The sequence below is a fragment of the Schistocerca gregaria genome, chromosome 1 (assembly GCF_023897955.1).
Source record: "Schistocerca gregaria isolate iqSchGreg1 chromosome 1, iqSchGreg1.2, whole genome shotgun sequence".
In the NCBI taxonomy this organism is placed as follows: domain Eukaryota; kingdom Metazoa; phylum Arthropoda; class Insecta; order Orthoptera; family Acrididae; genus Schistocerca; species Schistocerca gregaria.
This window is the reverse complement of record NC_064920.1, coordinates 262,000,129-262,016,987: the sequence shown is the minus strand read 5'-3', so window position 1 is coordinate 262,016,987 and position 16,859 is coordinate 262,000,129. Positions and strand designations below refer to the sequence as shown.

The 16,859-nt window shown below is 40.6% G+C and overlaps 1 protein-coding gene across 1 annotated transcript in view; it reads left to right on the top strand.

Annotated features, from left to right (window-relative positions):
* The window catches only part of LOC126339814 (cyclin-dependent kinase-like 4), a 240,143-nt gene extending 226,506 nt beyond the window's left edge, over positions 1 to 13,637 (top strand). The window contains exon 8 of the mRNA XM_050001663.1: positions 9,420 to 13,637. Within this exon, the coding sequence (XP_049857620.1) occupies positions 9,420 to 9,551 (132 nt within the window). The 3' untranslated portion in view covers positions 9,552 to 13,637. The remainder of the gene's footprint in view (positions 1 to 9,419) is intronic.
* Positions 13,638 to 16,859: the final 3,222 nt, after the last annotated feature.

The window sequence follows — 16,859 nt, the reverse complement described above, 5'->3', positions numbered from 1 at the left end:
TTTCAAATTAAACATTTGAATAAGTAAATCATCTGTATTACTTAAGTAAACTGTACATTAGCAGACATGGTAATTAGATTGCATTAAATTTAAATACATAAAAATTGGCTTCACATGGGCACATAGCCCCATATAAGTAAAAACAAGGGTTACTATATTTTGAGCTGCCTCGGTTTGCCTATTTTCCAAGGTTACCCAAATATAGATAATCATTAACAGGAGTCATGTTAGAAGCTTTTTGTCAGGCTAGAGAATACGAAAACAAATATTGTTGTACATAATTTTTATTAAATGCGGCATATACATTAATGCATCTACATCTACATCTACATGACTACTCTGCAATTCACATTTAAGTGCTTGGCAGAGGGTTCATCGAACCACAATCATACTATCTCTCTACTATTCCACTCCCGAACAGCGAGCGGGAAAAACGAACACCTAAACCTTTCTGTTCGAGCTCTGATTTCTCTTATTTTATTTTGATGATCATTCCTACCTATGTAGGTTGGGCTCAACAAAATATTTTCGCATTCGGAAGAGAAAGTTGGTGACTGAAATTTCGTAAAAAGGTCTCGCCGCGACGAAAAACGTCTATGCTTTAATGACTTCCATCCCAACTCGTGTATCATATCTGCCACACTCTCTCCCCTATAACGTGATAATACAAAACGAGCTGCCCTTTTTTGCACCCTTTCGATGTCCTCCGTCAATCCCACCTGGTAAGGATCCCACACTGCGCAGCAATATTCTAACAGAGGACGAACGAGTGTAGTGTAAGCTGTCTCTTTAGTGGACTTGTTGCATCTTCTAAGTGTCCTGCCAATGAAACGCAACCTTTGGCTCGCCTTCCCGACAATATTATCTATGTGGTCCTTCCAACTGAAGTTGTTCGTAATTTTAACACCCAGGTACTTAGTTGAATTGACAGCCTTGAGAATTGTACTATTTATCGAGTAATCGAATTCCAACGGATTTCTTTTGGAACTCATGTGGATCATCTCACACTTTTCGTTATTTAGCGTCAACTGCCACCTGACACACCATACAGCAATCTTTTCTAAATCGCTTTGCAACTGATACTGGTCTTCGGATGACCTTACTAGACGGTAAATTACAGCATCATCTGCGAACAGTCTAAGAGAACTGCTCAGATTGTCACCCAGGTCATTTATATAGATCAGAAACAGTAGAGGTCCCAGGACGCTTCCCTGGGGAACACCTGATATCCTTCAGTTTTACTCGATGATTTGCCGTCTATTACTACGAACTGCGACCTTCCTGACAGGAAATCACGAATCCAGTCGCACAACTGAGACGATACCCCATAGCTCCGCAGCTTGATTAGAAGTCGCTTATGAGGAACGGTGTCAAAAGCTTTCCGGAAATCTAGAAATACGGAATCAACTTGAGATCCCCTGTCGATAGCGGCCATTACTTCGTGCGAATAAAGAGCTAGCTGCGTTGCACAAGAGCGATGTTTTCTGAAGCCATGCTGATTACGTGTCAATAGATCGTTCCCTTCGAGGTGATTCATAATGTTTGAATACAGTATATGCTCCAAAACCCTACTGCAAACCGACGTCAATGATATAGGTCTGTAGTTAAATGGATTACTCCTACTACCCTTCTTGAACACTGGTGCGACCTGCGCTATTTTCCAATCTGTAGGTACAGATCTATCGGTGAGCGAGCGGTTGTATATGAGTGCTAAGTAGGGAGCTATAGTATCAGCGTAATCTGAAAGGAACCTAATCGGTATACAATCTGGACCTGAAGACTTGCCCGTATCAAGCGATTTGAGTTGCTTCGCAACCCCTAAGGTATCTACTTCTAAGAAACTCATGCTAGCAGATGTTCGTGTTTCAAATTCTGGAATATTCCATTCGTCTTCCCTGGTGAAGGAATTTCGGAAAACTGCGTTCAATAACTCCGCTTTAGCGGCACAGTCGTCGATAACAGTACCATCGGCACTGCGCAGTGAAGGTATTGACTGCGTCTTGCCGCTTGTGTACTTTACATACGACCAGAATTTCTTCGGATTTTCTACCAAATTTCGAGACAATGTTTCGTTGTGGAACCTATTAAAGGCATCTCGCATCGAAGTACGTGCCAAATTTCGCGCGTCTGTAAATTTTAGCCCATCTTCGGGATTTCGCGTTCTACTGAACTTCGCATGCTTTTTCCGTTGCCTCTGCAACAGCGTTCGGACCTTTTTTGTGTATCACGGGGGATCCGTTCCATCTCTTACCAATTTATGAGGTATGAATATCTCAATTGCTGTTGCTACTATATCTTTGAATTTGAGCCACATCTCGTCTACATTCGCATAGTCAGTTCGGAAGGAATGGAAATTGTCTTTTAGGAAGGCTTCTAGTGGCACTTTATCCGCTTTTTTAAATAAAATTATTTTGCGTTTGTTGCCGACGGATTTGGAAGAAATGGTATTGAGCCTAGCTACAATGACACTGAAAATAATTCTTCATTTCTGCTTGGAGTAACCTTAACTTGTGCATACAGCCTTACGTGGCAGCAGAAATTCCAAATAGCTGTTGCAGCGTTCTGTGATGCAGGCTGCCACTACACTAGCAGATGCACACATGCCTCTGCCTCGTGCACTTAGCCTTGGTTTAACGCTGTCAGAACCTTAGTTGCAGTTCATACGTCTGTATTGGGATAGAACATCCCATAGCATTCGGAATCAAAATAAAGGGTACTTTTGACTCTTCTACCTGGGAACAGAAGGGATCATGTGTTTTAACCTTGTGCAGGACCCCATAAGTTTAGTAAACATTATTGTTAACGTAGTAAATTTTCCAAATTAGTGACTGTGAGACACGCCTTCCAAGGTAAAGCAACAGTTTATCCTATATGGGAGACGGCAAGTGAAATATCGCAAAAAATCGGCAAGGAAGCTCTGTAAATCATTTCGAAGAAGTACAGTAATTCTGTATTATGGTTTTCACCTGTAAATAAATGTTATCATTCTGTGCTGCTAGTTTCAGTGTGCGTTATCGGTGTATTTGTTAAAATGTCGCACTGTGCTACCTGTTAGTCATTTAAAAATGATGTGTTTACATTTATCTTACAATGGAAACGTGGGGGTATTTGGAGGAAAGAAACGTCAGTAAAAGTTATTGCAAATATCTACGGGAGAAAGTAGGTGTGCTTACGTCGTGACATCGTTATGTTCTCTATTTCGTGTTGTGTCATTTCTTTAGCACTTTACACTTACACCAATGGTAGTTGGTAATGAATGGCGCTCTTACAGAAAATGTCTTACATTAGGGGTTATGCATTGGGAATTACGCATTAGGCATTAGGCGTTAGCGGTTAGGTATCTCTGCAAGCACATGTACCTGATGCCTCATTGTGCTTGCAGAGAGTGCGAAATCTTGTATATAATACAACTTTAGCTTTATCTAATTTTCATACAGGTCTTGCATATTACCATAAGCATGCAGGCTGTGTTGTATTTTGATAAGGCATACAGACACTTAAGATGTGGCAATGTTTAATTTGAAGCATCATTGTTCTTGCAATGTGTAAGTAACCTGAAATATGCAATTTAATTTTAGTTGAATTTCGTAGAGGTCTTGCTTATATTACGGTAAGCATGCATTTTAATCAGTAATGCAGACGTGAGAATTACCTATATACATATTTTAATGCTAAATAGTGCAACCAGCGCCATTCTGCCAAAAGGTGTAGTCTACAGACATTCCTCCCAGAGCTGCAACTATCAACTTCTAGCGGTTAAAGCCCCTGATGATTTTCGTAGAGGTCTTGCTTATATTACGGTAAGCATGCATTTTAATCAGTAATGCAGACGTGAGAATTACCTATATACATATTTTAATGCTAAATAGTGCAACCAGCGCCATTCTGCCAAAAGGTGTAGTCTACAGACATTCCTCCCAGAGCTGCAACTATCATCTTCTAGCGGTTAAAGCCCCTGATGAAAGAAAATGGTTCCACTATGTTCCAATATTAAATATGTGACATATTGTAGTGAGACTAAGATACGCTAAAAGACTTTTAAAGCAATGTGGGGTGACCTCTAGTCGGCACTGCTAATCAGCACGTCTTCGTGTTTCACCTGCATGATATGGTACGCACAATCGGCACAGACACCACAGCAATATGCAATAGACAAGGCATCTGCTATTGTAATGTACCATAACATAAGGTGATTTCCAGAAAAACTCCCATCACTGAGCAGTTAGCACAATAACATTACTTTAAGATTGCTCTCCCGTAAACAAACTGGTAGTAAATACTATGATTACGATGATCTGCACATATGGGATGTGGATAGTTGGATGAGCTTGGAAAATAGTCAAAAGAAATAGTTGAAACTAAAGTAACCCTCGTTTCTTACCTATAAGAGGCCAATTTTTAGGTGTTTGTATAATTTAATGTTATAGAATTACTGGTATCTGATAACCTATGATTTATTGAGTAATACAGACAATTTAAGTGCGGATGTATTTAATTTTATGCTTTGTGGTTGTAAGGTCTACAAAAACTTACATATAATAAATGTTTATCTTTCTTGTTGAAATTTTCGTAGAGATATGCCTTTCAATAAGTTACAGAGTCACTATAGATGCTGAGTTATTTAATTTTTGGAGCTTCGCTGTGCTTGCAAAGTGTGATACGTTTCATAATAAATGACAACTAATTTCATTTATTTTAGAAATATCGGGTCTGACATTGTCTTTGGAAAAGTAACATATCTCACTGTTACCGACTTTGGTCGTGAGTGTGTGTTCGTGTGTGTATAGAAAACTGTCGCTGCTGTTCTGCAGTTTAAGTGATATGTGGCAATAAAGCACCTTATTGCCTCCGAAAATCGAATACCTTATTCTTCTCTTCTCTAAAAAGAATATCGTGTGTGTGTGTGTGTGTGTGTGTGTGTGTGTGTGTGTGTGTGTGTGTGTGTGTGTGTGTGTGTATTGTGGCACTTTAATTAGTTAGTTGCCGAAGTTTGTTTGTAATGCTTGTCATCGATTGCAGTTATTCTTGTGGTACATTATCTTCGCTCCTCCCCCCTCACCCTTCTAATCTTATGACTAACGACAGAAAATTTAAGCCATGCCAGTACACACATTATCGGACTGAATACACTCTTAGATACACTTGTATTCTGTTACAACGACAAAAATTACTTTTTCTGCCCTCTTTTACAATATTCTAACATAAATAATTTCAGCCTAAAAGCGTTTTGTTGTACTTAACCTGAATAATGTCCGAGATAACTTATGTAAACCTCACTCCTTTTACGTATCTGATATATTTTGCAGATATTTTAGAATATTGTGACGTCATAAATGTGTAAAATAATTTAGGAAATACAGAGAGGCTTTTCACCATAATTCTGTGATGCAAAGTCTCCAGTAGACCTGTGAAAATTGCAATAACAGCAGTAACCATCAATCGATATCATCAATTACATTTTTCCTGTGTATGAAGTGATGCTTTATTTTTGTCGCTCCTGAAATGGTGATTAGGAACAGTTTAAATTCACAAATGTTGAAAAAGAAGATGTAAGTCACTGAGACTCACATCAAGAGTTGGCCTAATTAGTTACAATCAGACTGTGAATTTGCTTACATGTTTGCCTCACAAGCGTTCTTCTGTGGATATTTTCGAGTATTGCGACGCTAGAAAAGCATTTTTTCTGCCATTGGCCTTTTCCTAATCCGTTATGAGTGGAAACATTTTATGGAAACATTTCTGTACATCTTTCTTGCAGTCACACATCTGCACCTGTTGGTCAAAATAAGAACTAATTATTTTTCCAGCATAAATCGGTCCGAGTTAAAGCAAAAGATATCTAACAAGATCGCTGCCATATGATAACTACAGCCCAGATTGGATCTCAATTAGTAGCCGCATTTTCATTCTAACTACCCGGTACCTCAATATGGAATGGGTTCGATTGTTTTCCTGGCCAACATGTTGTTGATGTCTCTGACCCATTAAAAACATCTATCCATGTGTTAATGAGAGACTGGTATGCCACCACTCACCAGATACTTTGACTGACGAAGCCTGGCATAGAGCTGAAGCAGCACGTAATTACGTACCTGTAACTGCCATCCGAGATAAAATTGATTCGATGCCAAGTGTGTTAAAAGTATTGCTGTGGTGTCTGGAAAATATGCCAGGAAGTGAGCATCAGGTGGAGGTTACAACTGAAAACAAAAGATTCAAGATAAAATGCGAAGTATATTGCCGCGTACATAAACAGTGTAGCGCACACTGGAACTGGAGATCAGTGTACTGGTCAGGTGGGTCATACTGGGTGTCGCTAGGCAACGGATCAGTCCAAGAACCACCAAGGCGGAGAGGAAAGGAGAGAAGTCAGCCTTGAAGGAGGGTCAGGACCAGAGAGAGCGTCCATTTATCACCTGACGCTCTGGTTGCGTCCTGCTTACTTCATCGGTTGTTCAGGCGCCCAGCGGGTAACTTCGCCTGTCGGCGTTCTTTGCCAGAACAAACAACTTTATGATGAGGGGATGCTTCTGTCTGGCATGTAGGGCTCAAGAGTTAATTTAGGCCTATTAGAACTGAAAATTTTCAACTGAAAATTGCCACGATGCCCCTATAATGGTGGCGGTCTGCACGGTTGCTGCCAGAGTTTACAGCTCTTGTGCTATGTTTTCCAGCGTGTATCCCATAAAATCATCTATAAAAGTAATCATGTATTCTACCTGCTATATTGTATGATGACGATAATTAGAATTTCGTTATTTGCTATCCTTCCTTGTGTTGCAACTTTAATGACCAACAGTGCGGTATTTGTTTAGCGATGATTAACCAGTGCAACATCTGGCTTTCTTGAAATTGTGTTTCTGCTGCGCGAGGAGTCGGTCCGAAATTGCTTTCATTCTCGAAGCACCACGACGGAATTATCCGAATGAGATGGGAGTCGGTAGATGTGATGTACTTGTATAGCCAAACAGATGATTGAAATTTCAAGAAGAAAGGGATAATTTGTTCAAAAGAGAGAGATTCACAATTTGGGCAACTCAAAAACGCGTTGGTCCAATTCTGGCCCTTACGAAAGCAGTTAATTGGCTTGAGATTGATTGATAGAGTTATTGTACGTCTACCTGAGGGACATCGTGCCAAATTCTGTCCATCGGTCGTTAAAATCCAGACCTGAGTGGAGAGCCCTGTCTGCCATCCTATAAACGTTATCAATTGGGGAAAGATCTGCCAATCTTTCTGGCCAATGTAGTATTTGGCAAGCACGAAAGCAAGCAATGGAACCTTCACCGTGTGCGGGCGAGCATTATCTTGCTGGAAGTAAGCCCAAGATGGCTTGCCATGAGAGGCAAGAAAACGGGGAGAAGGATGTCGTCGACGTACCGCTATGCTGTAAGAGTGCCAGGATGGCAATCGAAGGAGATTTGATGAAAAAAAGAAACGGCATCCCAAAACACCATTTTCGGGTCGTGTGGTGGATGACGAGCAGATTGGTGTCCCACTGCTGACGTGGCGTCTTCAAACACATCTTCGTCAGTCATTGGGGTTCAGTTCGAAATGAGACTCATCACTGAATACAATTCTATTACTGTTAGTGAGATTCCGAGCCGAAGTATCTGGAGACGCCCCAAACAGTGGTGGGATAACAACCTGATTGTCATCCGCTATACATCCCGACAACCATGAGTGATGGCCTGGGGTACCATTTCTTTTCATAGTAGGACCCCTTTGATTGTCAACCGCAGCACTTTTATAGCACCGTGATACGTCGGCGATATTTTATGATGCCCCCTAAGGCAAGCCATCCTGGGCTTAACAACTCGGCAAAATAATGCACACCCGGATATGGCGATTGTTTCCAGCACTTGCCTTCGTGCTTGCCTAACCGTACCTTTGCCAGCAAGGTCGCCGAATCCCTCCCCAACTGAGAACTTGTGGAACGTTAAGGACAGGGCACTCCGAACAGCTAGCGATTCTGATGATCCAACACGTTTATTGCGCAGAAATTGGCGTTATATCCCTCAGGAAGACATCCAACAATGCAATCAAAGCCAAGAAGAATAACTGCTTGCTGAATTGCCGTGGATGGGACAACACGTTATTGACTTGCTCACATAGTGAAGCTCTTTCTCTTGAATAAATCATCCAATTTCTATGAAATTGTAATCGGTTTGAGACCTGAATTTCTCCTGGCGTATACAACTTTCAAATAACTTTCGGGAATTCAGCCAGGTAACACTTTCAGCGACCACCGATATTTCGGTGGCAGAACACCCCGCCATTTTCAAGGCAAACTGCAACGGACAGGCGGCGTACATGAAAATTTAAAACATCGGTTCTCGGACTAAAGCAGGAAAGATAACACACACACTGAACACTAGTGCCACCAAAGATGACCAAAGGCAGACATTTCGTCAAAATGGTTATAGTGATCGACAGATTGAACGTGCGTTGCGCTATCGACCAACTGTACATCGGGTGATTGATGATAATTCTGAGTCAACACCTAAGTCTAGTGCCTTTTAGCCTTACGTAGGAAACACGCCCAACACGATCGGTAGTATTTTACGGAAATACGAAGTGAAATGTATTTTCCGACCTCCATCTAAAATTAGAGCACTTTTGAGTTCCTTTAAGGATGATCTTGGACTGCGTAAGGCGGGTGTATATCGTGTTCCTTGTAGCTGCAGCATGGCATATATTGGTCAAACTATCAGGACCGTGGAGGACCGATGTACTGAGCATAAACGGCACACACGATTACAGCAGCCAAGAAGATCTGCTATTACCGAACATTGCTTGGATACTGGTCACCTCGTGTTATATAATAAAACCGAGATATTGGCATGCACGTCCAGCTATTGGGACAGTGATATTAGTGAGGCAGTTCAGATTAAATTAGCGAGCAACCTCGTTAACAGGGATGGAGGTTTCTGTTTAAACTCTGTTTGGAATCCGGCTCTCTCCCTTGTCAAAAAACAGAGGGACAGAGTCTATATTACCTCACCTGCGAATTCATAGTCTCACTATCGATAGTTCTGACTATGGTCATCTTTGGTGGCACTAGTATTCAGTGTGTGTGTTATCTTTCCTGCTTCAGTCCGAGAACCGAGGTTGTAAATTAGCATGTACGCCGCCAGTCCATTGCAGTTTGCCTTGAAAATGGCGGGGTGTTCTCCCGCCGAAATATCGGCGGTCGCTGAAAGTGTTACCTGGCTGAATTCCCGGAAATTATATATATTTTAATCCCATTCGGGTAATTCCTGCACTGTGTTTTTTTCTTCACACAGTGTGCATTTTATTACATGTTTCATACAAAATATTGAGGAGATTTATAGTTCTACAACTACAGCGACTGCTCTGTTCACGACAATAATGTTAGAGAAAATGTGAATTTAACAGCGCTTCCCTTTCCTTTTCAGAACTCGTCGTACGGCGGTACTACAACTCTGCTACCGCACCTTCCCGGCAGCGTCAGTCCGGAACCGCGTGCCGTTGCGGCGCCCGGGGGCGGCGGCGGGGGTGGCGTGGGCGGTCGGCTGCCCACCATCTGACAGGGCCTGCAGCCCGCGCTGCCGCTGCTGGGCATCGCCAGGGTGCTGCGGTAGGCGGGGCTGCCGGCGGGGGCGTCGCCGTCGCCTGGCACAGCAGGCGACGCGCTCGTTCGCTCTCGACCATCGCGTCGGGATCAAACACCTGGTGGATTTCAGTGGTACACGTCCAGAACCTTCCGTCCAATATCATATTGTGCATAATGTGTTTAAACGACAAGTGACTGAGAAGTGAACATACAGCTCGTTAGGAGACGTAGTGTGACGGTTTAAATTAGTTGGCATCTGAAGTTTAAAAGTCAAAGTTGTGACACTGTAGCAACAAGTACTGACTGCAGTCAGCCGTCATATGGCTGCGCTCTCCGTGGAGGTAAAACGGCCCTTTAAAGCCTTTGTATACAACGAACCTCACGTAAAAATCTGTTTACCTTTGAGCGAAGATCTCTAAGAATTTCGAAACTCTGTTGTTACCTTTAATTAGTACATGTAAGTAGAGAATGTCCGAAAGAACAGACATCACACATCTGTAAACATATAGCATGTACGAAAGAACTGACACAATTAATATTTAAACATAAATGCCTTGACGGCCATTAATATCGTTGCCGTGCGGATGCACTCTCCCCTGAATTTTTTAGGGAATCAGCGAATGGCTGTGAGCAATGTGTGTGGTGAACTGGGGCACTACGTAAGAAGTATGCGACAAGTTGGCAATTTGAGTTATATAGGAAGTGTATTCGGATAAGCGGGAAATCCGGTCCAGGTCCGACACAAATTTTCGTTTGTCGCCGTATAGTTCATTTCAATGCCTGATTGCCGCCGATGTGACAATTTATATTTCGTTTCATAATGGCTGTAACCTAATTTTTTCAAAATGGCTTAAATATTCCTAAACGGAAAATAGCCTCAAGCTTATCACGTCCCGTCTCGAAAGCTACTAAACTCGCTGTAATACTTTTAATGTGATTACCAAAAATTTCTCGCTCAACAATAGACCTTTCCAGAATTGCATATCGCATTGTCTTTGATATACATAAGTTCCGTAAAACGCCGTATTTTGAATTTCTACAGTAGTTAACCTGTAACATGTACTGAGTTTAAAGTCTCTATCTCCTGCAAAAATGACTTAAAAATTTTGTAGTTCATGCTTAATATAGAACTCTACAGTATCCCCACTATGCTCCTCTTTCGACTATTTTCATCGCACACCACCATGTACGTTAAACTACCCCTAATAGGAATCTCTTAGTGCAAATGTTCACTGAGGATTTGCATGCAGGTACAATGCTTAGTGCAGCGGAAGTGGCAACACTTGGGAGCTGGCAATGCCAGCCTCCCATTGGTGTATCGGCGGTGGGAGGAGTCCAGCCCTCTACCTGTCACTTGCCACTAGTTCAGATCAGACTACACTGGCTTACAAAACTACCTGTTCCATGCATTGTGATTTTCCGTTTCTCCATCCTTAACGATGTGCAGCTGGTGATATTTTTGAGGTCTAGCGAGAGCTGATGTGAAGTCAGACACAGCAGTAGAGCTGTGGCTGTCATTGCCAGTCTGTTAACAGAGGGGAAGAAACCACATACTAGACTCTGAACAGAATAGTACTTTCTTATACACTATGGAATATTAAAGAATATTTGATCCTAGTATCTACAAAAACTGATGACGGAACAAATGTCAGTATCTGTAGGTGAACTGTGTACCTGCGTGTTTAAGTACAGTATAGTAGTCCTCTACCATTTTACTTTAGTGTACTTTGGTAATGTAAAACACTCATTAGATTGGGCTGTTAATCTTCTCTATGTATTTTTAAAGATTGTATCGTAAACAGGAACTGGAGAAAAAGTAGTATTACATATGTTATGCTATGGTAAAAGATCGCCGAATAGAGATGAATACGCTGTGAGTTATGTTAAAAATAACTGTGTCATTCTGAATAGCTGGGCTGATAGTTATTAAATGAGCACTCATTTATGTATGTGACAGCATGCTTTAATCTACTTGCTGTCCGAAATAGCATAAGTTATATATAACTCAAAGTTACAGTAGTGTTCTCAACTGTGCTAAAAGAAATATTATTCCGTGAAAATGATCTGTCATAATTTCGACGAGATACTCTATTTTAGTATGGCTGCGATTTCACTTGTACTCAAAAGACAAAAAGTGATATACAGGGTACTCATTTTGTGAAGTAACACCCACTCATGAATGATACAATAAAAGGATATCTTTTGACACACTTAGTCAATAACGTCTTTAAGATATAACCATCTTCCAGTACTATGTGGATATGACCTGTTTTAACAAAACAGTAAAACGGAATATGCAAATAAATGCAGCAAGTGAATATAGTCAAACATGGTATTTCAGTTGATGAAATTAGCAATGAAGGGTCACTATGTGATTAGTTACTGTACACTTTCATCTGAGGAATTCTTCTTGATAAATACATCTTGTATGTAATGTAATACTTCTTATATCTGTTCAGTTAATTGGAGTTAGTTTCTGATTTGGACACAGTTATCTCACGATTATTACAGTTTTATCGAATTACTGTAGTAACTACATCCATCCATTACACCAAAGTTTGATTCCTGCAGTGGGTATTCACTGGGCATGAACGACTTGCTGCTAATTTCTAAGCTGGGAATCCTGTAATTTTCTTATGAAAATTAATTATTTTTGTCATTAGGTGGTGACGTATCTTTAGAAATTGCTTAAATTTCCGGCTCACATACAGTTGGAGGTAGCTTGCGCTATGACTACGTTATTTACGAACGTCGAACACCTGAGACGGCGTCAGCTATAACGTAATCACTACTTCATAAATACATTCATCACTGTCATCTACACCAAACACATAATAAAAGATGCGTTTGGAAATAAATACTTTGCGATTTGGAGGATGATCCGCTCTTTTGCCGAACTGGAGCCAGCAACACTTCTCCACTCTCTTACTTCCGAAACATGTAAGGTTAACATTATAAATTATTTGTGGTCAACAACGAGGTTGGTTCTTAGAGTAAACGCTGGCTTGCTTTACCAGCCTGACACAACGTGCGTATCCTCCTCTGTTCATCCCCCAACATGTTTTGGGACGTTGTGTACTTTTCAGTATGCAGCTGGTGTATAAAAACAATCATGTCCTTCTACACTCGATTGTAGTAGACAGAGGATATGTAGAATCAGTTTATATTTCTGTATTAGAGTTTGATTCTGATGACCTATGTGGAAAGTATACTGTGCATGATAATTTTAGGTTACTGTCAACACAGCGTTATAATTTTATCCGTAAGTCAATGTTTACATGTGTGACGTGTGAATAATTTCTCTTCACAAATTACACTACTTGTCTGATATCTCACATATGTTACTATATAGTGTAACGACAGTCGCCGAAAAAATTCCTGTTAAAAAATTACAAAGAACTACGATAGCAGATAAATGTGCACAAATCTAAGTTTCTCCTAGGACTTTAAAAGGTGCCAAACTTCGTTGCCCTAATTAACGTTTTACGCAACTGAACAAATTTTTGTTCAGTAACTGGTGAGTATTAATATACTTCTCAAATACTCTGTTCGGTTGTCTATATTTATGACTTTAGAAAAAAAATTTGTAAATTTGTGGTAAGATCTTATGGGAATAAACATCTTGGATCATCGGTCCCTAAGTTTACACACAACCTAACTTAAACTAGAATGAGATTTTCACTCTGCAGCGGAGTGTGCGCTGATACGAAACTTCCTGGCAGATTAAAACTGTGTGCTGGACCTAGACTAGAACTCGGGACCTTCGACTTTGGCGGGCAAGTGCTCTAAAATCTGAGCTACACAAGCATGACCCACGATCTCTCCTCACAGCTTCAGTTCTGCCAGTACATCGTCTCCTACTTTCCGAACTTCACAGAAGCTCTTCTTTGAACCTTGAAGAACTAGCACTCCTGGAAGAAAGGATATGACGGAGACATGGCTTAGCCACAGCCTGGGGGATGTTTCAAGAATGTTCTTCTGCAAGGTTGCAGAAGAGCTTCTGCGAAGTTTGGAAAGTAGGAGACGAGGTACTGGCAGAATTGAAGCTGTGAGGACGGGTCGGGAGTCGCGCTTGGGTAGCTCAGATGGTAGAGCACTTGCCCTCGAAAGGCAAAGGCCCTAGTTCGAGTCTCGGCCCAGCACACAGTTTTAATCTGCCAGTAAGTTTAACTTTAACTTACGCTATGGACAACACGCACAACCATGCCCGAGGGAGGATTCGAACCTCCGACGGAGGGAGCCGCGTGGACCGTGACAAGACGCCCATAGACCGCGCGGCTATCCCGCGCGCCTGACCCTAGAATTTATATGTATATGTATATATTTTTGTCGAATATGAAAATAATACCCAAAGACAGCTGAGTGGAGTATTCCTTGCCTATTTTACTATTATTTACAGCTAAACGCCGAAATGTATGACATAAAAAGAATGCCTGAGGAAAATATTTAATATTTGCATATGAAGGGAGAAATTATGCTACTATGTCAGCAAGCTTCGCTCTGATTTTAATCTGAGAACTATGGTTTGGCCGCTCAGCGTAATTCTATGAACCCGTCTATGAACACAGCAGCTATACTACAAAAAGTCACGCGCTGGCCATTCGGTTCTGTTGATCTCAGTTAGAGCGTCACACGCACAGTACTCTTTAAGGTACTGGGTGTACAACGACAGTAGTTGGTTGTCACCCTATGCTGACGACAACAGTGTCTTTTACAGAACATAACATTGCCCGTTTGTAGAATTAAGTGAACTGAGATACTGAACATTTCGGACACAGCATTGAAAAGACGTCGTTATTCGATGTAATATAGTACAAACGCAAATAAAACAAATACAGTAATTAAAATAGAATCTGTAAATTTAAATACTTGAAATTTTATTGTAATTATCAGTCTTAATTATACTATTTTATTGCTATTATAAGATGCAATTGTTAAATAATGTGAATTAAAACAAAATTGAATGCAAATGAAAATGGTGTGTGTTAAATTGTTGTTTGAATTGTAAACTTTCAGGCAAATGCTTAGTAATAAGAAAATATGAGGATATTATTTCCATGTCATGTAAACAAACGTGTCACTAAACTCAGTTACTATATTTTAATCATTAAAAAATGAAAAATAACCACATTGCCAAACTGTCTTTTTATGTAAAGTGTTCAGGCTGTGACAGTCGATTCCTGAACACAGAGGCGATTAACTACACAACACACAGCAGGGCTATGCACCTCCAAGGAGTCCGCAGCCGCTGTGTCCAGATTTTAACCACGGGTAGCTTACAATTAAAATAAAGTTGCGCTTTAGCGGTAAACGTGCACGATTGCACTGTATTTTTTAATGTTCTCCACAAAACAGCTCACTGATGTAAAACTGTGTGTATTTTTGAAAAGATCAATGGTCATATCGATGCTGTAGGAGCCCTGGTTGGGGCAGCTACGATATCGTAATGATGGAGCATGGACTGCAGTGAAGCAGGAAGGTCCACGCGCTGGGCGCTGATGGTAAAAAAATACCAAAACAAGACTTTATCACTTTTTTTTTGTTCATTACTCTTCTGACTGGTTTGATGCGTCCCGCCACGAATCCCTCTCCTGTGCTAACCTCTTCATCTCAGTTATTTGCAGTCTCAGTTATTTGCTGGATGTATTCCAATCTCTGTCTTCCTCTACAGTTTGTGCCCTTTACCGTGGAAGTCATTCCCTCATGTCTTAACAGATGTCCTATCATCGTTTAATAATTTTTTCATAATGTGGGGCCACAGTCATAATATATTTCTGTAAAGTCAGTACCGCTATTAGACTGTTTTTTATTTGCAGTGTTATGTCTACACGATCATGATTTTGGCTTTAAGGTGCCATTATCAAGTGTTTTAATGTTATATAGCGCCTAAGATGGCATACTGTCCTATTTAAAATACACTATTAGACACATTGTCTAAGGGTCAATATTTCTGGTAAAAACCTACTACTTAGTTTTATCACTGAGTATAGGATTTTGACTCAAGATGATAAAGCAGTAGGCTTTTACCAGAAATACTGACCCTTAGACAATGTGTCTAATAGTGTATTTAAATACGACAGTATGCCGTCTTAGACACTGTATAATGTTAAAACACTTGATAACAGCACTTTAAAGCCGAAATCATGATCGTGTAAATGTAATTCTGCAAATGAAAAAGAGTGTAATGGGGGTACTGACTTTAAAGTTCTATCATCCTGTCCCGTCTCCCTATCAGTGTTTTCCACATATTTCTTCCCTCTCCGATTCTGCGCAGAATGTCCTCATTCCTTACCTTATCAGTACACCTAATTTTAAACATTCGTCTGTAGCACCACATCTCAAATGCTTCGATTCTCTTCAGTTCCGGTTTCCCCACAGCCCATCTTCCACTTCCATACAATGCTGTACTCCAGACGTACATTCTCAAAAATTTCTTCCTCAAATTAAGGCCGATATTTGATATTAGTAGACTTCTCTTGGCCAGGAATGCCCTTTTTGCCATTGCTAGTCTGCTTTTGATGTCCCCCTTGCTCCGTCCGTAATTAGTTATCTTACTGCCTAGGTAGCAGAATTCCTTAACTTCATTTACTTAGTGACCATCAATCCTAATGTTAAGTTTCTCGCTGTTCTCATTTCTACAACTTCGCATTACCTTCGTCTTTCTTCGATTTATTCTCAGTCCATACTTTGTACTCATAAGACTGTTCATTTCGTTCAGCAGATCATGTAATTCTTCATCTCTTTCACTCAGGATAGCAATGTTATCAGCGAATCGTGTAATTGATAGCCTTTCACCTTGAATTTTAATTCCACTCCTCAACATTTCTTTTATTTCTATCATTGCTGCCTCGATGAACAGATTGAAAAGTAGAGGCGAAAGCTACATCCTTGTCTTACACCGTTTATAATACGAGCACTTCGCTCTTGGTCGTACACTCTCATTATTCCCTCTTGGTTCTTGTACATATTGTATATTACCCGAATCTCGCTATAGCTTACCTCTACTTTTTTTTAGAATTTCGAACATTTTGCACCATTTTATATTGTCGAACGCTTTTTCCAGGTCGACAAATCCTATGAACGTTTCTTGATTTCTCTTTAGTTTTTGCTTCCATTACTAACCGCAACTTGAGAACTGCCTCTCTCGTGCCTTTACCTTTCCCAAAGCCAAACTGATCGTCATCTAGCGCATACTCAATTTTCTTTTCCATTGCTCTGTATATTATTCTTGTAAGCAACTTGCATGCATGAGCTGTTGAGCTGATTGTGTGTTAATTCTCGC